The 19,124-nt window shown below is 41.8% G+C and overlaps 2 protein-coding genes across 2 annotated transcripts in view; both read right to left on the bottom strand.

Moving 5' to 3' along the window:
* LOC119274565 overlaps positions 1-6,574 on the bottom strand; it is a 7,522-nt gene extending 948 nt beyond the window's left edge. The window contains exons 1-12 of the mRNA XM_037555280.1: positions 6,345-6,574; positions 5,424-5,565; positions 5,143-5,183; positions 5,010-5,063; positions 4,830-4,913; positions 4,570-4,655; positions 4,317-4,397; positions 3,360-3,490; positions 2,824-2,862; positions 2,239-2,315; positions 2,076-2,166; positions 1,629-1,704 (exon numbers count right to left, since the gene is read on the bottom strand). Coding sequence (XP_037411177.1) covers positions 1,629-1,704; positions 2,076-2,166; positions 2,239-2,315; positions 2,824-2,862; positions 3,360-3,490; positions 4,317-4,397; positions 4,570-4,655; positions 4,830-4,913; positions 5,010-5,063; positions 5,143-5,183; positions 5,424-5,565; positions 6,345-6,445 — 1,003 coding nt within the window. The 5' untranslated portion in view covers positions 6,446-6,574. The remainder of the gene's footprint in view (positions 1-1,628; positions 1,705-2,075; positions 2,167-2,238; positions 2,316-2,823; positions 2,863-3,359; positions 3,491-4,316; positions 4,398-4,569; positions 4,656-4,829; positions 4,914-5,009; positions 5,064-5,142; positions 5,184-5,423; positions 5,566-6,344) is intronic.
* Positions 6,575-12,191: 5,617 nt separating this feature from the next.
* LOC119274564 (LEAF RUST 10 DISEASE-RESISTANCE LOCUS RECEPTOR-LIKE PROTEIN KINASE-like 1.2) lies at positions 12,192-17,401 on the bottom strand. Its single transcript, XM_037555279.1, has 4 exons — positions 16,581-17,401; positions 13,859-13,903; positions 13,241-13,507; positions 12,192-13,174 (listed from the first exon to the last, which is right to left on the bottom strand). Exons 1-4 carry the CDS (start codon positions 17,365-17,367, stop codon positions 12,270-12,272), a joined length of 2,004 nt encoding a protein of 667 aa, XP_037411176.1. The 5' UTR covers positions 17,368-17,401; the 3' UTR covers positions 12,192-12,269.
* Between the last annotated feature and the right edge of the window lie 1,723 nt (positions 17,402-19,124).

The raw sequence follows: 19,124 nt of genomic DNA, 5'->3' as shown, positions 1-19,124 counted from the left end.
TTGCCGCCGCTGGAGGGCCCGCCAGCTAAGCCCGCGCCTTCCACGGGGAAGGTGGCGGCGGAGCGTTTCCTCTGTCATCTGGTGGATCTGGGCGCGCTTCTTGGAGTTTCGCCTCTGTGCACGTCTGCTACCTGTGGTGTGCTTTGTGGCGATGCTGACCATGGTGGGCGGCAGCGAGGCGGATGGGCTGTGTGGTGGTCCCTATGTGGTGACAGCGCGGTTATTGTGCAGGGGTGTGCAGGCTGGCTTTGGTCGGCTGCGTGAGGGTGTTCGTCATGTCTGCTGCGAGTGCAAGCTTTGCCCGTTCGGCGGTGATGACGCCTACGGGTGTCGTTCCCCTTCTTGAAGGCACTGACGTGGTGTTCTTCGACCCACTTCATCCTCGGATCTCGTTCTTCGGGCGAAAGCCTAGACCCATCTAGGTCAGGCAACGATGTCGTGCCAGCGCCGTTTCCCCCTTTGGGGCGTTGCTTTGAAGACCAGTGATCCTACCCCGCGCTTCCCTTGGGTTGGACATGCATGGCATCACGGTTGGCAAGTGCCCAACTGATGATGTGAGTGGTTGGTGTTGCGACTTGTGTGGCGACAACGATGATGGCGTGCAGAGCTGGGTCGCGGTTTGTCCTTCTAATGTCAACGGTCCTGTTCGCCAATGAGTGTGCCTACGCTTGTTTCTCATAGCGACAGAGAAGTCGGAGCTGCGTGTGGCGGGGCCATGCGGCATCGATGACTCCTTGAGGGTGGTTTGAGCGGATGGTGCTCTCCGGAGGTTGCGCTGGGTTAGGTCGGTGTGAGGCATGCAACTTTCTCCTGTGAAGCACATCAACGAAATCGGAGTTGCTGATCCTCGACTCTTCGGTCAATTATTTGGCTTTGGCTGGTGAGGCCGTCATGTGTTGTTTGTTTCGAAGGGGTCTTGACGGGTCGTCTGCGGCGAACTCGGAGTTGCCTGCTCGGGGAAAGGTGATGACGATGACAATACATGCTGTCTCCATGGTGTCCTCTTCTCGGCGGTGTGTGTGGTCTTGTTGTTGCCAGGTCGGCCGGGTGCCCTTTCTTGAGGTCGTGTTGTAACGGTTTTCGCTCGGGTTTCCATAAATTAACAGGACAACTCTATCTAATGAATCGGGCCTAAGGGACCGCATTTCAAAACATTGTTAATGTATTGTGTCTTCATGGTCTACTTAGAAATCATTAATTTACAATTCTACTTGTTGAACAAAAACTATAAAATGAGTTAAAGGCCAGCATCAAACATCTTGCATCAATTCTCGAGCACTCAGTTCACAATATATAGGAACACTAAGGTACTTAGTATAAGCAAGATATTTAGGGCTGAATGTATTTCGAAAATTCTGCTATGAATATGGGAAACATTGGAATTTTGTTGAATAAATGATAGAGCTGAATTAGATAATATATTATGGCCACATGAACATAGAGAAGCTCGGGAACAATTTTTTATGTAGCAGCCTTTAAATAAATACCCCTTTGTATCAAAATATAAGATGTTTATTGATACTCCCTTTCTATCAAAAAATGTCTTACATTTTGATACAGAGGGAGTAGGCTATAACAAGGTTGTGCCTGCAAATAAAATTATTTCAAGGAATTGAAGAGTTGCAAACCTGTGACACTACATGTAAAGAAGGGTGGAAACTTATATGCCAATGCTGCAGAAGACTTGGAGGGGCCTAACTTCCCCTGGTAAGAAAATAACAATGACGATTCTTAAATAAAACAAGACATGAATAGACAACTCCAAATTTAGTACAGATTATATAACTGGAGGAAAACGTTTGAAGGAAGGGAAAACATGTAAGTTATAAATCTCCCACAGGTTGAGTTCTCCTAAATATTGCCACCACGTTGACTACTCGACAAAAATATTTTTCAATGAATTCTTAATTTTACAGGAATTTCAAAATAACTTCAAGTGAAATAGTTCAGTTCCTGCAGGATTCAGTAAGAAATATGTAGTACTCCAAAACAAACCATCAAGACAGGAAATGCTTATGAAGCATTGGTTGCCAGGATACAGTGTCATAAAAGAAAATAACTGAGGTGCAGCTGACCTTTACAAGTAAATCAGTATTGAGCTGCCAACTTGCAGCTACCTGAAACGAGGAATTGCCAACATCGTCTGTTGGTTTGTCTTTATCCACCCTAAAGTTCACACAAGATAGAGTTGTAGTAAACTGAATCAGTCGCAACACTGACAAATGTGTCTTCTTTTACCTTGTGGCCAGCTCAAGTCCAAGATCAATGTAGTTTAAAGTTCCAAAAATATCAGGTTCACCCCGATACTTTAGTTCCTGATGTCATATGCAGACTGTTCGTTAGAATGAAATATCTAAATAATGCAATTTCGTCTTTGAACTCATGAAGGACAAAATTCTTTCCGCTAAGTGTCGCTCCTGTAATTCACCGGGTGGTTATGATTTCTCCTAATTTCGTAATTTTAGAAAGTAATCCCAAATTGGATTTTATTCTGCTAGAATTCCAAACGATGTGATATTTCTTTTAATTGCTCATAATAAAATTTTAATGCATGCATTAAACATTATTATATTCGAAGAAATGAAATATAATATACCCCCAAATTAAATATTATAGCCTATCAAAATGTTTTGCTAAAACCTGTCAAGAAAAATGTTTTCCTAAAAGATCAAATAGAGGACAAATAAACCAGTCACCAAGGGCTAGCAGTATGAACTGCTTGAGTAAATTACTAACTAGGATATAGGAGATATCTTTTAAATCTCGATTCTAGTTGCAGGAGGGAACTCTAGGTATCAAGAAATGAAATGCAATTGCACTTACCTTTCCAGAAATATGGTGCTGATAGAATGATGCAACCAGCTGCACACCAAAGGACACGGAAATGCCATTGTGTGAGAATAATTACTTGTAAATTTTATTGCATATGAAATTTGATGAAGGGAAAACTACATGTAAGATATCAAGGTTCCCCTTTAGCATAAGAACTCTGTTTTGCTGTGATTGATCATTGGTTACAAAGAAGTGCATACTATAGAAGTAAATAACTTATGAAATTTATAAACAGAGAATGGTATAGTTCGATAATTTTTCAGAGAATAATCATGTTCACAATTCAGCAGTATTAATTATTTAAAAATTGGAGCATCTTAATTATATGCATCACTGCATCAGATACACATCATGGCTGGCAGTCTGTTTATAATCCTGTCAAACTATGTAAGCCATTGCAAGCTAACAAACGAATACACATCATGACCAGCACTCTGTTTATAATCTTGTGAAAATACCTAAGCCGTTGCAAGCTAACAAACAATAGGAATCTTTCTTGTATATAATAAGGAATAAATATAACAAACCTGTGAACTTCTAATGAGCTCTAGTGCAAAAGTAAATGAAGGGCTGAGTGGGCTAGTTGAGCCCAGACCATAACCGATTGCAAAATTCCAGTTCTTCAAGTCTGTAAAAGGCATAGGATGCTTGCTTCCACCTGTTGGGATTATATATTTTTAGACACAAGAGAAAATCAAAAATGCTTTCGCCAGTGACACACAATAAAATGCTGCAAAGTGTAAATACAGTGAACATCTATATCCTGATCATCTTTATGTAAGAAAAATCACATGACTCCTAAGAGGAAAATGCTTGTAATAATAAATATATGCCATGTCAGCAGAACATTAAATTTGATGCAGTGCAAATTACAATAACCTATAATTGCAACTAGTTAATACTCCCTCCGTCCCATAATGTAAGACCATAGCTTGCAAATGGTCTTACATTATGGGATGGAGGGAGTACATAGCATGGAATTTATAAAAAGAAAAGGTCTCCAAGTGCACAAACTTGTGGATACATGTACTTGACTAGTTGGCCATTTATTTCTTTAAATTCCTTGAGTATAAAATACACAGTAGGTTCTACTAATATCCTAGTTAAAAATCTACTGTAGATAAAAATCAAGTGATATGACATCATGCTGTTTATTGTTTGCACTTAGCTTCCCAATAAATTATGAACAATACACTATTGTTTTTTTTTACAGCAAAAATGAATTTGCAGCTTATAAACCCTTATAACATAATTAATTTTTTTGTCAAAATCACTCTTGTATGGTATGCACCTTATTTATGGTCCTTTCTAAGTCGAGTAAAACATTGTACACATAAAGCCTCAAAAATGTAAAGGAGCATCTTCCATGTGGACACACAGAAGAGTCTCAAATATTCAAATAAAAAAGGATATGCAAGAGCCTCAAAATCTTTGGCCTAGAATATATTGCTCTGACAAATCAGTGAAAGTTTAGTAACACAAACCTAGTGGTTTGTATTGTACGCCTGCACTTAAATTCCCTTTTCTCCCAGCCAACCATGCATCGTAGGGTACCTCACCAGGCGCTACAAACAAAAGTAATATCAGCATACCATGACATAACTGAATGCAAGTATTACTTTATTAGAGAATAACATAAGAAATAGATTCAAAATTGATACTAATACGTGGAACACAATATTTTGACTCTGTAATTATAATTCAACACTCCAACTGGAACTATAAGTAATAACATACAAGGAAATGGGACGAAGGAGGCCCCAATTGATAGATTCTCTGAACCATATCTTAAACCCATGACGCCATAATCTGCTGAGCATGCTCTGCAAAACAGAAGAATATAATTCGCCATGTTACTAATCATATTTCCAAATCAAGAAAGAGAACATCTCTTGTACTTGGTCATGGAAATGTCTCATCAAGATGTTAGTGGGAAGCTATGTGTACAACTAATCTAAATGGATGATTGACAGCCACAGTCAAGATATACAACCGACCTGTTTGCCATATTCAAAGGGAACGTCCCAAAGGCGCCAATACCATACTTGGGATAGTAAACGCTTGAAGACAGCCGCATTGTACTGGAAAATACAAGTTATAGGCCGAATCAGTACAATTTCTGCACCTTGCATAACAAAATTAGATCAACGGTTCATGACTAACAAGAGATCACTTACGGTTTCAAAGTTGACACAAGTAAGTCCACAAATGTATGGGGGTCGTTCAAATCCCTACAAAAAAAAATATGTCATAACAGGTATGCACTAAAGAATTAGGGAATATAGCAATGGTAAACTATGCAATAAGCACCTCTGCCATCGAAAGTGAGCTTCCCCCCCATTTGTCGACATCTAATGAATTAAGTCAGGAAAAACAACTTCTCTTGCAGGAAAAGAGGCGAGTCCTGAAACAGAGCAGTTACATATATATAGAAAAAACAAAAGGAGCAGTTACATATATATAGAAACTCGTTTTACACCAAGCTTCAACAGCAACCATATATACTACTGAAACACAACCAGATGGTCATGAACCGGACAGAGCCAAATACAAAAAAAAGCGGCAGTCGTATATATTTGCTTGATGGATACAGTGGCATTCAGATGAGCATGAGAATCTCCCAACTGCTTCAACACAATATGCGCGTCCACTCCCCCAGAATGGAAATAGTCATCAAAGAGGCTGCGTCGCGCGAGCTTCCCGAACATGAGCTCATATGCCGGGACCAACATCCTGCATGATTGATTAGGTACTTGAGCGCGCATACACGAATCAAGAGCAACAGATCGCATCTTAACTGCAGAAGGATCACTTTTGGCACACGGTTACCCAAGGAGCATCGTGACACCTATCACATATGCATATATCTACATCTGAAGTTCTGAACTAGCTGGATCGAAATTGGGCACGAGAGCGAATGATCAGTACAGCCCAGAGACTACATAGCTCTTGTTTTCAGTTCGTCAGGATGTCAATTCTTTCAGTTCGTCAGTCAGCAGCTCTTGTTTGTTTTCTTCAGTTAAAACGAAGCCAAGTGTTAAGTGCGATCAGAATTCAGACGGTCCACAGCGAAGCAGGAGATGTGAATGGCTCAGATGGGCCAAGCGCGAGAAGGAAGCTGCGGTTTGGCTGTTAATTTGCTGTCTTCGGAATTTCAATTCTCAGCTAAACGGGTGTTAAACTGTAAATCGCCGGTTAAACTCAACCCCCAATGATGATGCCAAAACTTAGCTTCTATCTAGTTTCTCTCTAGCCCACTGTTTGTATAGCTTAGAGCATCTCTAGCAGACCCCACCAAATCCCAGTTCACGCAATCCCCAATTTCCCGGCGTTTGCGCTACGAAATCGACATATACACCAGATGCATATTTTTGGGGGAAGGGAGACAATGCACATCATCAGTCGGTGAGGTGGTGTTCCTCCTCTCGGAGTCGCAAGAGATTGGAATTAAGAGGGGGAAGTAATTGATAATCAAAAAAGAATTTGCAAGAAAGAGAGGAGTCGACGGCGACCTGGTGCGGGCGGCCAAGGGAGGGAAGTCGAAGACGGGCGGCACTAGCACCTGCGGCTCCGGCTCCGGCTCCGGCGCCGGCTGCGGCTTCTTGAGCCCCATCTCCTGCTGGATGTCTGAATCCTGCCTATCCTCCTCCAAAAGCACCTCGCTGCAGATAAAGATCCAGTCTTTTCGCCAATTATTTTCGACGAACCTTTATGAGTGAGGGTCTGAAGGTGCGGCGGGCACTGTTTCCTTTCTTCTTGCTAAAGAAGAAGAAGAGTACTACTACTAACGATGGGCCGATATATTAGTTAAAGGGCCTCCGGGCTATGGTAAGGCCCAAATGGATACAAAAATATGTCCCTTTTTAGCCCGTTTGGATGATTAGACGGTCAAGCATCCGGCCCTTGTCCGTGGGAGCTCCTATTCGACGCGTTTTGCGTCCAACAGCCGAGCAAACGCACAGACGGCGCTATGCTGGGCTGGCCCATTTGCGGGTGAGGTAGCAAACGGCGCAAACAGAAAATCCCGCAAAAAGGTAAGCGCTAGCTAGGGACCGAACTCGAGCCCTCCGGCTCATAACCGCACGTAGCTAGCCACAAGACATAACGTCAGTTGTTGTCTCGTTCACAACCCGAAATATTCAAGAAATGACGTTTGGGCCAGATTCTGAAACATTTTTTGAAAATTCAAAATACGAACATTTTTGTACAGTAGCGCCCGGAACTATAGCTGCCTTTTTCTAACTCCGAACAATTTTCCAATTTTGCAAAAAAATTCTGAATTTTGAACAAAAATTGAAACAGGAACATTTTTTGAACTTCTGAACAAATTTTGAATAGCAAGATTTTTTAAAATTTCTGAACAAAATTTGAAAAAGGGAACATTTTTCGTAAAAGCACGAACATTTTTAAAAATTGTGAACTAAAATTGAAAACAGGAACAATTTTCGAACTTCTACACAATTTTTGAATAGCAGGAACTTTTTTTAAATTCCCGAACAATTTTTGAATTTATGAAAAAAAAATTGAAAACGGGAACATTTTTCGTAAAAGCGCAAACATTTTTTAAATTTCTACCAAAATTGAAAACAGTAACATTTTTCAAACTTCTGCACAATTTTTGAAAAACCACAAACATTTTTTGAAAAGCGAACAATTTTTGAATTGCTGAACAAAATTCGAAAGCGGAAACATTTTGTTAATTTATAAACAATTTATGATAAATGCAAACATTTTTTGACATTTACGAACATTTTTTCAAAAACACAAACATTTTAAAAAGGTAAACTTAAAAAAAATAAAACAAAAAAGGGAAAAAAAGGAAAAAAGGAAGAAGAAAAAAGGAGAAAAAAGAAACAGGAAAAAAGAAAAAGAAAAAAAAACTTCTAGAAAGTTCCCAAAACAGAAAAATGAAAAAGAAAAGAAAACAGAAAAAGAAGAAAGAAAAATGAAAATAGAAAACCACATAAGGGACCTTCTAGAAGGTTCTGAAAACCGATAAAAACCGGCAGGGAAACTTCTAGAAAGTTCCCAAAACCGGAACTGCCTACAGTGGGAGATGGGCCGGCCCAGCTGATCGCTCCCCTATGCGATTGGGCGACTGCTTGACGCAGAGAGCGTCAAATAGGATTTTCCCTTGGCCGTCATTCTCTGGCTATCGCACGCAACGGGCGGTCCATTTGGCCTTCCCTGTTCGTTCTTTTATTAATTCAAATTATTTTGTCCATTCTATACATTTTTTATTTGAATAAATAAAATATTGCATGGAGTTACAAAAATACGTCACATAGTTTACAATCAAATAAATAAAAATCACATAATTTACAACCAAATAAATTTAAAATTGTAGCAATTAAATTGGAAGAAAATGAGAAGATAGAACTATTGGTTTTCTATATGTGAGTTGACATATGTTCAACCAAACCATTTTAAAGTTGAACGTGAGTTGCTCGATCACAGATTTCATGATGAACTTGTAGGAACTATTCAAACATTGCCAAGTGGACCCTCGGGCTCAACCAAATAACCCTGATACTCCTACCCTTGTTCATAAATTCTATCATCACGGTTATCCTCCACAATTATGTTGTGCATGATCACACAAGCGGTCATCACTTGTAACACAATGTCAATGCTCCATGTTCTAGCAGGGTGTCGAAAAATAGCCCAGCGATATTGGAGCACACTAAGAACACTTTACATTCTTCCTAGCACTCTCTCTTGTTCTTTGGCTTCCCTAGCTCTCTTCTCACCTCGGGGATTGGAAATTGTCTTCACAGATGTAGACCACAGAGGATAGATACTATCAGCTAGCTAGTATCCCTTGTTGTATGGATGACAACTGATCTCATAGCTGACCTTTGGGAAATTGCCTTCCGGAAATTTCAAGAACATCGGAGAGCGCTGAAGCACGTTGATGTCATTTTTGCCATGCCGAAAAAAGAGTGCCAAATCAAAAGATCTTGTACTGCCACAACTTTAAGTATGATCGTGCACTCTCCAACATGTCCCTTATATTGCCCCTGCCAAGGACAGTTCTTCCGCGCCCCGGTGCAAACAATCTATGCTTCTAAACATCCCCGAAAAGCCTCTCGAAGCATTGATTGATAACAATCAGTCTATATATTTAGCGTTGATTAGTCCCTTTCAAGGTTGTCAGAATCGTGATTTTGAATCGGATCGGAGCTCCGATGGTAGGATCGCAAATCGTATAATCTTCACTATATCAGGATCGTAGAAACGTAGATTCTATGAACTAAAATCGTAGAATCATAGGGGCTAGTTTGGATCGTAAAGTCGTAGAATCGTATAACAGAATCGTGATTCTGATTACCCCTTTAGTGATCCGATAAAGGAGTAGAAAGGAATATCGCCTTTTTCCTCATGGCTTAGTCTGTCTAGGGTTTAGCTCATGAGTCATGACCCCCACTGCCAGCCCATTGCATACCAGTCTCCACATGTAAACATTAACCTTATTTGGAACATTTGCACTACATAGGTTCAGCCAACATTCGCGGTTTGCCATCCATCGGGAGGGCAGGGCATATACAATATAATTAAAGTGGATGTGATGAACCAACCTGTGGTTGGATAGTTAGGAGGACAGTGGTATCCCCAACCCATTAGGGTTCAAGTTCTATAATTGGCATATTGGTGCTTGCATTTCCCTGAATTTATTTCATACTTTTCAGCGAAGTTCATTCAATAAGAGGAGACGTTCCCTCGACTACAAGGCATCTGTGGTGACTTCGTCAATCTCAAAATGTTGTGTTTGCTTAACAATAAATAAAGTAAATGTGTGTATGCATATGTTAGTATAATTCTATATTTTGAAACTACTCCCTACCATAATATAGTGCATATAGATTTTTTTGAAAAGTCAAACTTACAAACTTTGACCAAGTTTATAGAAAAAATATTTATATATACAAGACCAAATATATACAATATGAAAGTATGTGTTGTGATGTATCTAAGGACATGTATTTGGTATTCCAGATGTATATGTTTTCTTCTACAAACTTGGTCAAAGTTTGTAAAATTTGACTTTCTAAAAAATCTATATGCACTACATTGTGGAACGGAGGGAGTACTTAGCAATAAAAAAACTATTATTGGGGCTAAATTATACACTCAACATATTATTTCAGCTAATATACATTGTAATTACATAAATAATATCAAATTAGTGTTTACACAACATGTTCAATTTATCGGGGTATTTCAGACTTTCAGCACTAGCTATAGACACACCATCCATCCTAAAATTAATTCTCAAATAGAATTTTTGGCTTTCTTAGCTTTTACTAGCCCAAGCCGCTTCTCATCTTCTACCAGTTCCAGTTGTTTCTCATTCAGTCGCAACTCAAACAAACAAGGTCTTGGTCGTGCTCCTCGGCCTAGAGTGCCCAATGCGCCCGATATAGAGTACTTGGTGGATCTTTTGGACATCTGTCCTCTTTTATTGATTTTTTAAAAAACGGAGACAAAAGATTTGCCTCATCCATTCAATAAGAAGAATAATAGAGTTTATTTGAGTTACAATACACTCCAAAAATACAAAACATATTACTCCCCTGGTAAGATGGATTTCAACTTTTTGCTCCCGCGGATATCCAATGAGTCACCTCCCCTTTGATGATGCCGAGGAGAGCTAAGAGCGGTGCACTTTTGTGGTGAAAGACACGAGCGTTTCTTTCACACCCCCACCCTCCCCCCAAACGACCCAAGAGGTTAACATTGGAAGCAATGTCTTGACACTTCTGTTTGGGATGGTGCCTTTGATGGACACGTGGCTCCATTGTTAATGCAATGGAGCCGGGCGTGAGCCCTTTCCCTCTAAAATTCTTCTGTTGGGGATATTGCAATCTGTAAGACAAATCCACCAGTCCTTGGTGGAGCGGAACATCGCCAGGAAGACATGACGATGCAGTCAGCTGAAGCCAAGTTTTGAGCATGTCCCAGAGTCTAGCGCTTGCGTAGAGGGCAAAGGCCATAGTTTGGCCATCATCTCTTGGCCAACCTATCTACAGTTCATTTCCCCAAAGAATTTCACTTTTGATCAGGACCAAGCTTTCCAACTCATGCTCCATACTTTCATCGGAGAGTGGATCAAGTCAAGAAATTGCGCCTTGTAGGCAAGCTCCGCAGAATAGAGACCAGTGTCATTGGAGAAAAGAGATGCATACGTGCACCGGGAGGTTACGTGCCTCCATCCGCCGTTGGTCTTATTGGAGATCCGAGTGCATGCAAATCCCCTTTTTTTTCCATGCATGCTGATCACTTTTGGTGCTGGCAGCTTTTGACAGAGGTCTAGAGGCAAATAACATAGACCTACAAAATGCTTTTTCATGTGATTTGAAAGTTTGAAATCATTTTATCTCATGAACCAAAAACTCGATTTAATTTTCGTTTACGTATATACATTCCCGATGATGAGGACCTTTAAACAAGATCACTCTTGAATATATTTTGATAAGTTTTAAAGTTTGACAATGGTACACAATGAATTACAATAAAACTAACGATTAACACCCTATGGCACATTACGAATTTATGATACACCATGAAACATCCTATACAACTTTGCAGTTTCATGGGTTTAGCCTTTATAGTTTCATCAAGTTTCATTAGGTTTCAAAATTTGTATTTAAAAATTTATGAAAATATGTTCATGTTTGGTCTTGTTTAAAAGATCTCCTTACTAGACCCGCAAATATTTAAACATATCAGAAATCAAAATTTTCTTCCGAAAGATATGTGGTTTTAAAATTTCAGACCCAACATAAAATGCATGGGTTAATATGAGGAGAAAAAAAATCAGGTAGGGTCATAGGTTGGAGTTGGTGCATTGACTAGACACTATATTAAAGAATAAAGTGAATGACATGCATGCACGGGAGATAAACCATTCTCATTATCATTGTGCTTCCATAGAATAATGCGATGCCCGGCGCATAGTTTGGGTCAAAAATTTCATTTCTTTCACGGCGTACAGAACTGTTAGTCTCAGGCTCGGACGGGAACATTTGGTTCATGGGTGTATATACACCTATATGAAAAAATAAATTTGCAGTTCAGTAAAAAGTTAAAAAATCTGAAAATATTTTTAAATAAACTTGACCTTCTATAATACTTGTGAGAAAAATTTCATAAAATAAAATCACTCTTTGACTTCGTTTGAAAAAGGAAAAATTCGAAAAAAGATAAATTTTCGGTCAAAATAGTGTGAATAGTGACCTATAATAGCAAATAAATTTTATCTTTTTGCCATGAAGTCAATGTTGGTTTTTTTTCTGAAAAATTTATATACTAGTGCAAACAAAATCAAGTTTAATCTAAAAAAATTTGAACTATTTTGACTTTTTATTTAATTATTTAAAAAAATCTCTATATAGGATGTATATACAACCAGGAACCAAAGTGTATTTTCCGCTCTGTCAACTGCTATAATTGGAGGTGGTTGATGGGCTGATCCACTGGTTCATCACGGAGTCAGGCGACCCGTCTCTGCTCTTCTTCACCAACACCGCGCCATCCGTAATCCTCTGGTGCGCCTGTCTGAGCACGTCCAGCACCTCGCCGATGGACGGCCGCACGTCCTGCTCCGGCTGCAGGCACCGGAACGCCACCTCGGCGACCATGTCGATCGTCCCCTTCGTCTCGCTCGCTGACGACCCGTACCCGAGCCGCGGGTCGACCAGCCGTTCGATCTCGCAGCACTGTATCATGCGCACGGCCATGCATGCCAGGTTCACGTCGGTGCCGGCCTGGGCCATGTCCACCGCAGGCCTGGAGGACACCAGCTCGACGAGGACCACGCCGAAGCTGTACACGTCGCTCTTGTCCGTGAGCTGGTACCGGCGTTGGTACGCCGGGTCGACGTACCCGGGGGTGCCCTGCGGCGCCGTGGACACGTGCTGCGTGGCACCGTCGGCCGGGAACAACCGGGACAGCCCGAAGTCGGCCACCTTGACGTGGAACCCGTCGTCCAGCAGGATGTTGGTCGTCTTCACGTCCCGGTGCAGGACCTGGTGCGCGTGGAGGTAGACCAGCGCGGCGGCCGTCTCGACGGCGATGCCAAGGCGGGTCGGCCACGGGAGGAGGAGGGGGTCTTCCTTGCCGTGGTGGAGGTGGTCGGCGAGCGTGCCATTGGGGACGAACTCGTAGACGAGAAGGAGGTCGCGGCAGGTCGGCGAGGAGGAGGTGCAGCCGTAGAGCGCGACGAGGTTGGGGTGGCGCAGCCGCGAGAGGATGTCCACCTCGTTGGCGAACTGCTCCACGCCCTTGTAGCTGTTCTTGTACAGCCGCTTCACCGCCACCACGCTCCCGTCCCGGAGAACCCCTGCACAAACTTTGAAGTCTGAACAATCCAACAGTGGCTATGCTCGCGTGTGGCTACACTATATACCTTTGTAGACTGTGCCGAAGCCGCCGGCGCCGAGCTCGTTGGCGTTGCCGAAGCCGTCGGTGGCCGCGTCGAGCTCCTCGTAGGTGAAGATGTGGGTGCACGGTGAGCCGGCGAGGTTGAACTCCTTCCGGAGCGATGCCAGCGGCGATCCTTCACGGATGAGGCCGTCCATTGACGCAGACCGTTTCTTGTTCTTGGCTCGGTTGAGTTGTATGAGATGGCACACGAGTCCCAGTACGATGACAAACAGAACAGCACTTGTGATTCCTGAAGGCATAGTGAGCAACCAAGATTTCTACATGAAGTCATCAACATTTTGGCGGGGTTATAAAGTTAGGAACCCTAATAAGTCCCGAACATTTGGATTTTTTCCATGGAAAATCAATAACAACTTTAGTTGACGCTAGAATGACAAGTTTAGTCGGTAAGCATGCCAATTTTGTTCTGTCAAAACACAAACAAAGAATTTTGCGAGGCCAGGGCAGCCTTAAAGTATGTCATGCTTACAAACTAAATTTGCCATCCTCGCGTCAACTAAAGTTGTCATAAAAACGTTTGATTTGCCTTGTGCAAAATTCAAACGTTCTGAATTTATCATTTCTGTAAAGTTATCAATACCTGTGACATACTTTATTCCAACATCCTTTGCACTTGTATCTGTATCTGTATGCGGAAGGTCAAATGAAGAAGAATCAGGACATTTGAATAGCAGTAATGCAATATGTAAATCAAGAAACATAGAAGGAATACAACCTTAATTGTAAAGACTAGCTAGTGACAAATATCGTATCTCATTCATGGTATATGTTTCTATGAGACATATTTTGATTTGTTAAAGGGATCCCTTTAAGGCTGTGAGGATACGCAAAATATATAAAGGTTGTGAGCAACAATTACTTGATTCACAAAAAAGAAGCAAAAATTACTTCATTAGTACATAATTATATTTGTATTCAAAATTCGCTAAAAAGTCATGTCCCATCTGCAGTGACAACAACAAACAATTGTTTTTTGATGAAAAGGCTAACGATATGATGATCCATGAGTAGTGATGGTGTACCATTGATGGGTTGCGACATACCACTGACGAGCCATATATGTGACCCATTAGCACTCTGCAGTTTACGAGCCAAGGACGTGTCTAAAAAGTTAGAATGCCTACTACCCTTGATAGTGGTCGTCATGTGTGGCTCATCGATCCTTCGGATCATCTTTGTATCCCTTTAAACTTTGACACATGAAATAAAGCGTGGTGTTTTTCTAAAAAAATCAGAAAAGTTGTTAGCCGGTACGCTAATTCTATCCCCAGGTCGATGGCGAAAGGACGATGTGCCAAGAGCTATCGTCCTTGCCGTGTTCGGGATTTTGTATATGAATTTTCAATTATTTTTGAAACACTTGGATCAATTGAACCCGAGCTCCAAATCTCTGTTCTGGCACATATAGCATCGGATTTTTTCACCAACTTGTTTACAATATATTTATCATTAATGTTTACATGCATTGATCTTGGGATGCAAATTGATGGATGTTAGGGTACCGTCTTTGGGGATTTTTAGTTCATTTGATTGATCTACTAGTTACGATTAGAGGGTACCCTTTAGGTTGCCCATATGCGTGCCTACATTTGTACAAAATTTATTAGTCAAAGTTGCATATTAGAGACTATGCAAAGTCAGAAAGGAAAACTATTTTGAAATGGAATGAGTTAAATTCTAGAAAAAATTGATTGTGGATACATATTTCCTGACAAATCTAATAATATGAATTTTTCCGGATTAATGATGCTTTTTATAGCGATGATGATCAAATCTAAACATGCTTGACAAATGCAAACTGTATAACTTCTTATGTTACCGGGAAGAGTACATAACTTCACAATGTGTGGGTACCATTTCCAGTTGAAGCGCACTCGAATATGAATAAATTTAGGCACCTAAATTTGGAGTGATTAGAAAGACTGATTAGGATATTAGACTCTAAATTTCTTCACCATGAAATTAAAAACATTTTGTCAAATTAACTACGTTGATGATGGCCGTACGTCTCATGACAGTGATAGATAGTTAACCGGTCAGAGCAAACTGTGAAATATTATTACCTGCTGACCAAAAGTTTGGCTGTCATTATCAAAACTCTTTGGATAACCCTTGTCATGTCATGTCGAGTAATCTCCTTAATGCTTTGAGTAGTAAATTAAGGCGGAGAACCATCAATAAAGAAATGGCAGTATTCACTGATGTGACATGCAAGAAGAAAAAAGCTACAAAAGCCAAAAGATGAAGGCTGCACTGTGCACAAGGGACACGGCAAATTGAACTGCCATGTGTGGTAGGTTGGCTGCCGTTTTCCTCACGTCGAAGGTTTTGGTAGGAAATATCAAACAGAATGAGCTGTCATGTGCATCCTTTCATGGAAGACTTGGGGAGAAGACTTGCAGATCAGGTTCCCTTCATACTAGGGGCAGACCGGCTGAGTCAGCTGACCCCACAATCCACTTTCTCCCTGGATCTTAGTTGAATTTTAGTGAATTTAGCCCGGTTGCTTTCTGAGTTTCCACTCTGAAGAATAAGTATCGTCCATTTTCATCTTTTAACTGCCCACAAAGTTTATTGTTGGCTTTAGGAAAGGCTGTGATCTAGCTCTCTCTCATCTAGACGAGAGTTAACCTAATCTCATCTAGCTGTCAGCATTGTTTTTTCTTTTTTGCTGTTTTCTTGTTTTTTCACTTATTTTTTTCTTGATTGTTATTTGGGTGGGGTGGGGATAAGAGGATAATTGGTTTGATGCCAGCATTTGGCGTTGCCCATACTTAAAAAAAAACATTAAAAAATGTAAAGCAATCAAAAGTTTTAAAAAAAGTTCGCACCAATCTTCACGTAAAATCAAATAGCATAGGAGTTAGATAAGATTTTGTTATTCATTTTCAAAGAACACCAAATCACAAGTCTAACGCAAAGGTTGGACTAATAAATTGACAGGTTGAATGGTCATTTAAGAAAACGACATTTGCATCACAAATTCACAATCGACTACACAACTTTGACAGTGATAGCATGAGTGGCTGCTACCCATAGACGGTCAGACCATAGATTTGTATTGTACAATGAGGTTAGCCCTATGAACGTGTGGCTGAATTATATATAAACCAATTTGCCATGACCGAAGTTATTCAAAGGCACGCAGTCCAAGTTCACGAATTGACCATTTCAGTATCTAACTTAAATTAAGTGATGACATGGTGCATAAGACATCTCAACGCAGTACTGTAATGTATATTACTCTTACTGATTCTGAGAATAATCTGTGCAAGTTTAGAAAGAAAACGATCTTGAGTTACCTGGAGGAGTTGGTGAGCTCGGTTGGGTGGAATTGGGGCAGAGCTTCCCGTCGGGGCCGCAGACGCACTTGAACGAGAACTGATCGAACCTGCACTCCCCGCCGTTCATCCGTCTGCATCGGTCGCAGTCCCCCAGCACCGGCGGCAGCTTCAGGAGGAATCCATCCCTGATCAGCCGCACGTAGTCGTAGTGCAGCTGAGCTGGCTCCATTCCTCGGCGCACCGGCACGCTCACCGAGTTACAGTTGGTGGAAACCCCCTGCGGTGGCGTGCCGCCTTCGCCGGCGTCCCAGCTGCGATTCGAGATGTACGCCCCCATCGTGTGGTTGGCGCACTTCCGCCGCAGCAAGAACTCAGCGGGCACGGCGCAGTTGTAGAAGAACACCAGGCGCTTGTTGGTTGCGCTGATGTCGAACGGGAAGAGGGCGAGGCTGGCCGTCACGTTGAAGTCGGGGACGGGGCAGCCCGTGTCGCCGGCGAAGGCGGTCTGCACGGCGACCACCATGGAATTGTTGGCGTAGAATATGTCGCTGACCGCGAAGAGGCGCTCCCTGAACGTGTTGCTCAGGTAGGCGCCGCGGGTGCCGTTGTCGCAGGTGAGGTCGAAGGCTGGGTAGCCGCAGTAGAGCGGCTGCACGCCGGCAAGGGAGAAGGGGTACCTGATTGTGAGGTCCCCGCATGACTCCGGCGTGCAGCTCCCGTTGCCGCCGGTGCCGGTGGTGGCTGTGGCTGAGCGGAGCAAGGAGGCGAGCTGGAGAAGCAGCAGCGGCGGCAGCATCATGGGCATGATTTGCAACGAGGAAGAGGGGAACACGCGCGCAGTTGGACCGTGGAGCTCGTCACATAGTACTACTACTTGACTAGTTGTGAGGGATGAAGTGGATGATGTCGGTACGCTGGTCTTTGACTGGTATTGCTTCCGGTTTTCGTTACGCAAGTCTCCATCGCATCTTCGTCGCAGCAACGGCATCGCGGTTTTCTCCGCCACAGGCTAGAGAGCAAGCCTTTTTTTTTAAATAAAACTTTCAATCTATTCATCTTCACTTCAATCATGACTCGAGAGCAAGGATTTAAGCCCATCTAGATGATTATGGCTGCCAAGCTAAAATCTGCAATATGGGTTACATACAACATTTAAAAAATGTTAATCAAGCATTTAAAAATTATTAAATGTGTATAGGAAAAATGTTTCACATGTATGTACAAAAAGTATACCATGTGTATGAAAAAAGCAAAGCATTTATTTATATACTAGTAAATTTTACGTGCTTTGCACGTCATTTAAATATATAAAAGCATGGGGGAATACATTTGAATATGTATTTCCTTTCGTAGAATCACGTTGGACAAGATCCAACTTAGTTCTTCCTCCAGATTATTCTAGCCTTTTTATTATTAGAGTATCAGATAAACATGTGAAACGAAAATATATTTCTAGAACACGTGAGATGGTAGAGTCGGCCACGTGGAAGCATCCTATGAGTTGAAAACTTTATCAAACTGACGACAATTCTCGGATTTGCCATCTCGCGACCATTGGATGGAGCATATCCAACGGCTAATATTTGGAGCTATTGGCACACTATATAATGGTATAGAAAAATGTTGATAAAGAGTTTGAAAAATGTTAAATGTGTATAGGAAAAAATGTTTGTTATATATAAAAAAACAAATGTGTGTGAAAAAAGGTTGATCAAGTATTTAAAAAATGTTAAACGTGTATATTAAATGTTCTTGGTGTATATGAAAAATGTACAACGTACATTAAAATAAAACTAGACTAGAAAATACATATATTTCAAATAAGTTTATTCTGTATTCAAAAAATGTTAAACACGTATATAAAATGTTCCTAACGTATGTGAAAAATATATATTCCGTGTGAAAAGATATTGTTGCCATTAGAAAAAAATCACTGTATATTTTTTTACCATGTATTCAAAAGCAGGGACAGAGGTCGGATTTGCACTTATAGGAGAGGGATGCATCAAACCGCTCATGGTTCAAAGCCTGAGACGTGCCATCATCTGAGACCCTCCCGAAAGAAGAACTCCCCGCCGCTGCACTTAGACCAACGAAGAGGAAGGCATTGAACCATGGGAGAACTGGAGCCGGATCCACACCATCACTGTTGCACCTTTGCTAGCACTGTACTGCAACCACCATGAGAGGAGGGCATCACCCATGGCAGGCTAGAGACCACCCCTACCATGGATGGCTGCGGCGAACCACCCGTCGCTTCCCTTGGGAGATCTGACCCTAAAGCATTGGCCTGAGGCCAAAACGTAGCCGGTGCCGCGATGACGATGGGCCGTAGGTGCAGCTCCTCCTCCTAGTGCCCTTATCATGGCAGGTCGGTGGCCGCAGTAGAGCTGCCTTCATCACTGGCAACCTCCTCCATCACCTTCACTCATTTGCACATCCTCCATGCCCGCAACCTCCTCAACGACAGACGACGCTCCCCCATCTTTGAGCCTCTTCGCCGGTGTTCCTACTCCTTTCCCTCTCCTCTCAGCCTTCGCCGACCGAGCAACCGAAACAATG

The sequence above is a fragment of the Triticum dicoccoides genome, chromosome 3B (genome assembly GCF_002162155.2).
Source record: "Triticum dicoccoides isolate Atlit2015 ecotype Zavitan chromosome 3B, WEW_v2.0, whole genome shotgun sequence".
NCBI classification, from domain to species: domain Eukaryota; kingdom Viridiplantae; phylum Streptophyta; class Magnoliopsida; order Poales; family Poaceae; genus Triticum; species Triticum dicoccoides.
Note: the sequence above shows the minus strand (reverse complement) of the source record. Positions and strands in the feature narration are given on the sequence as shown.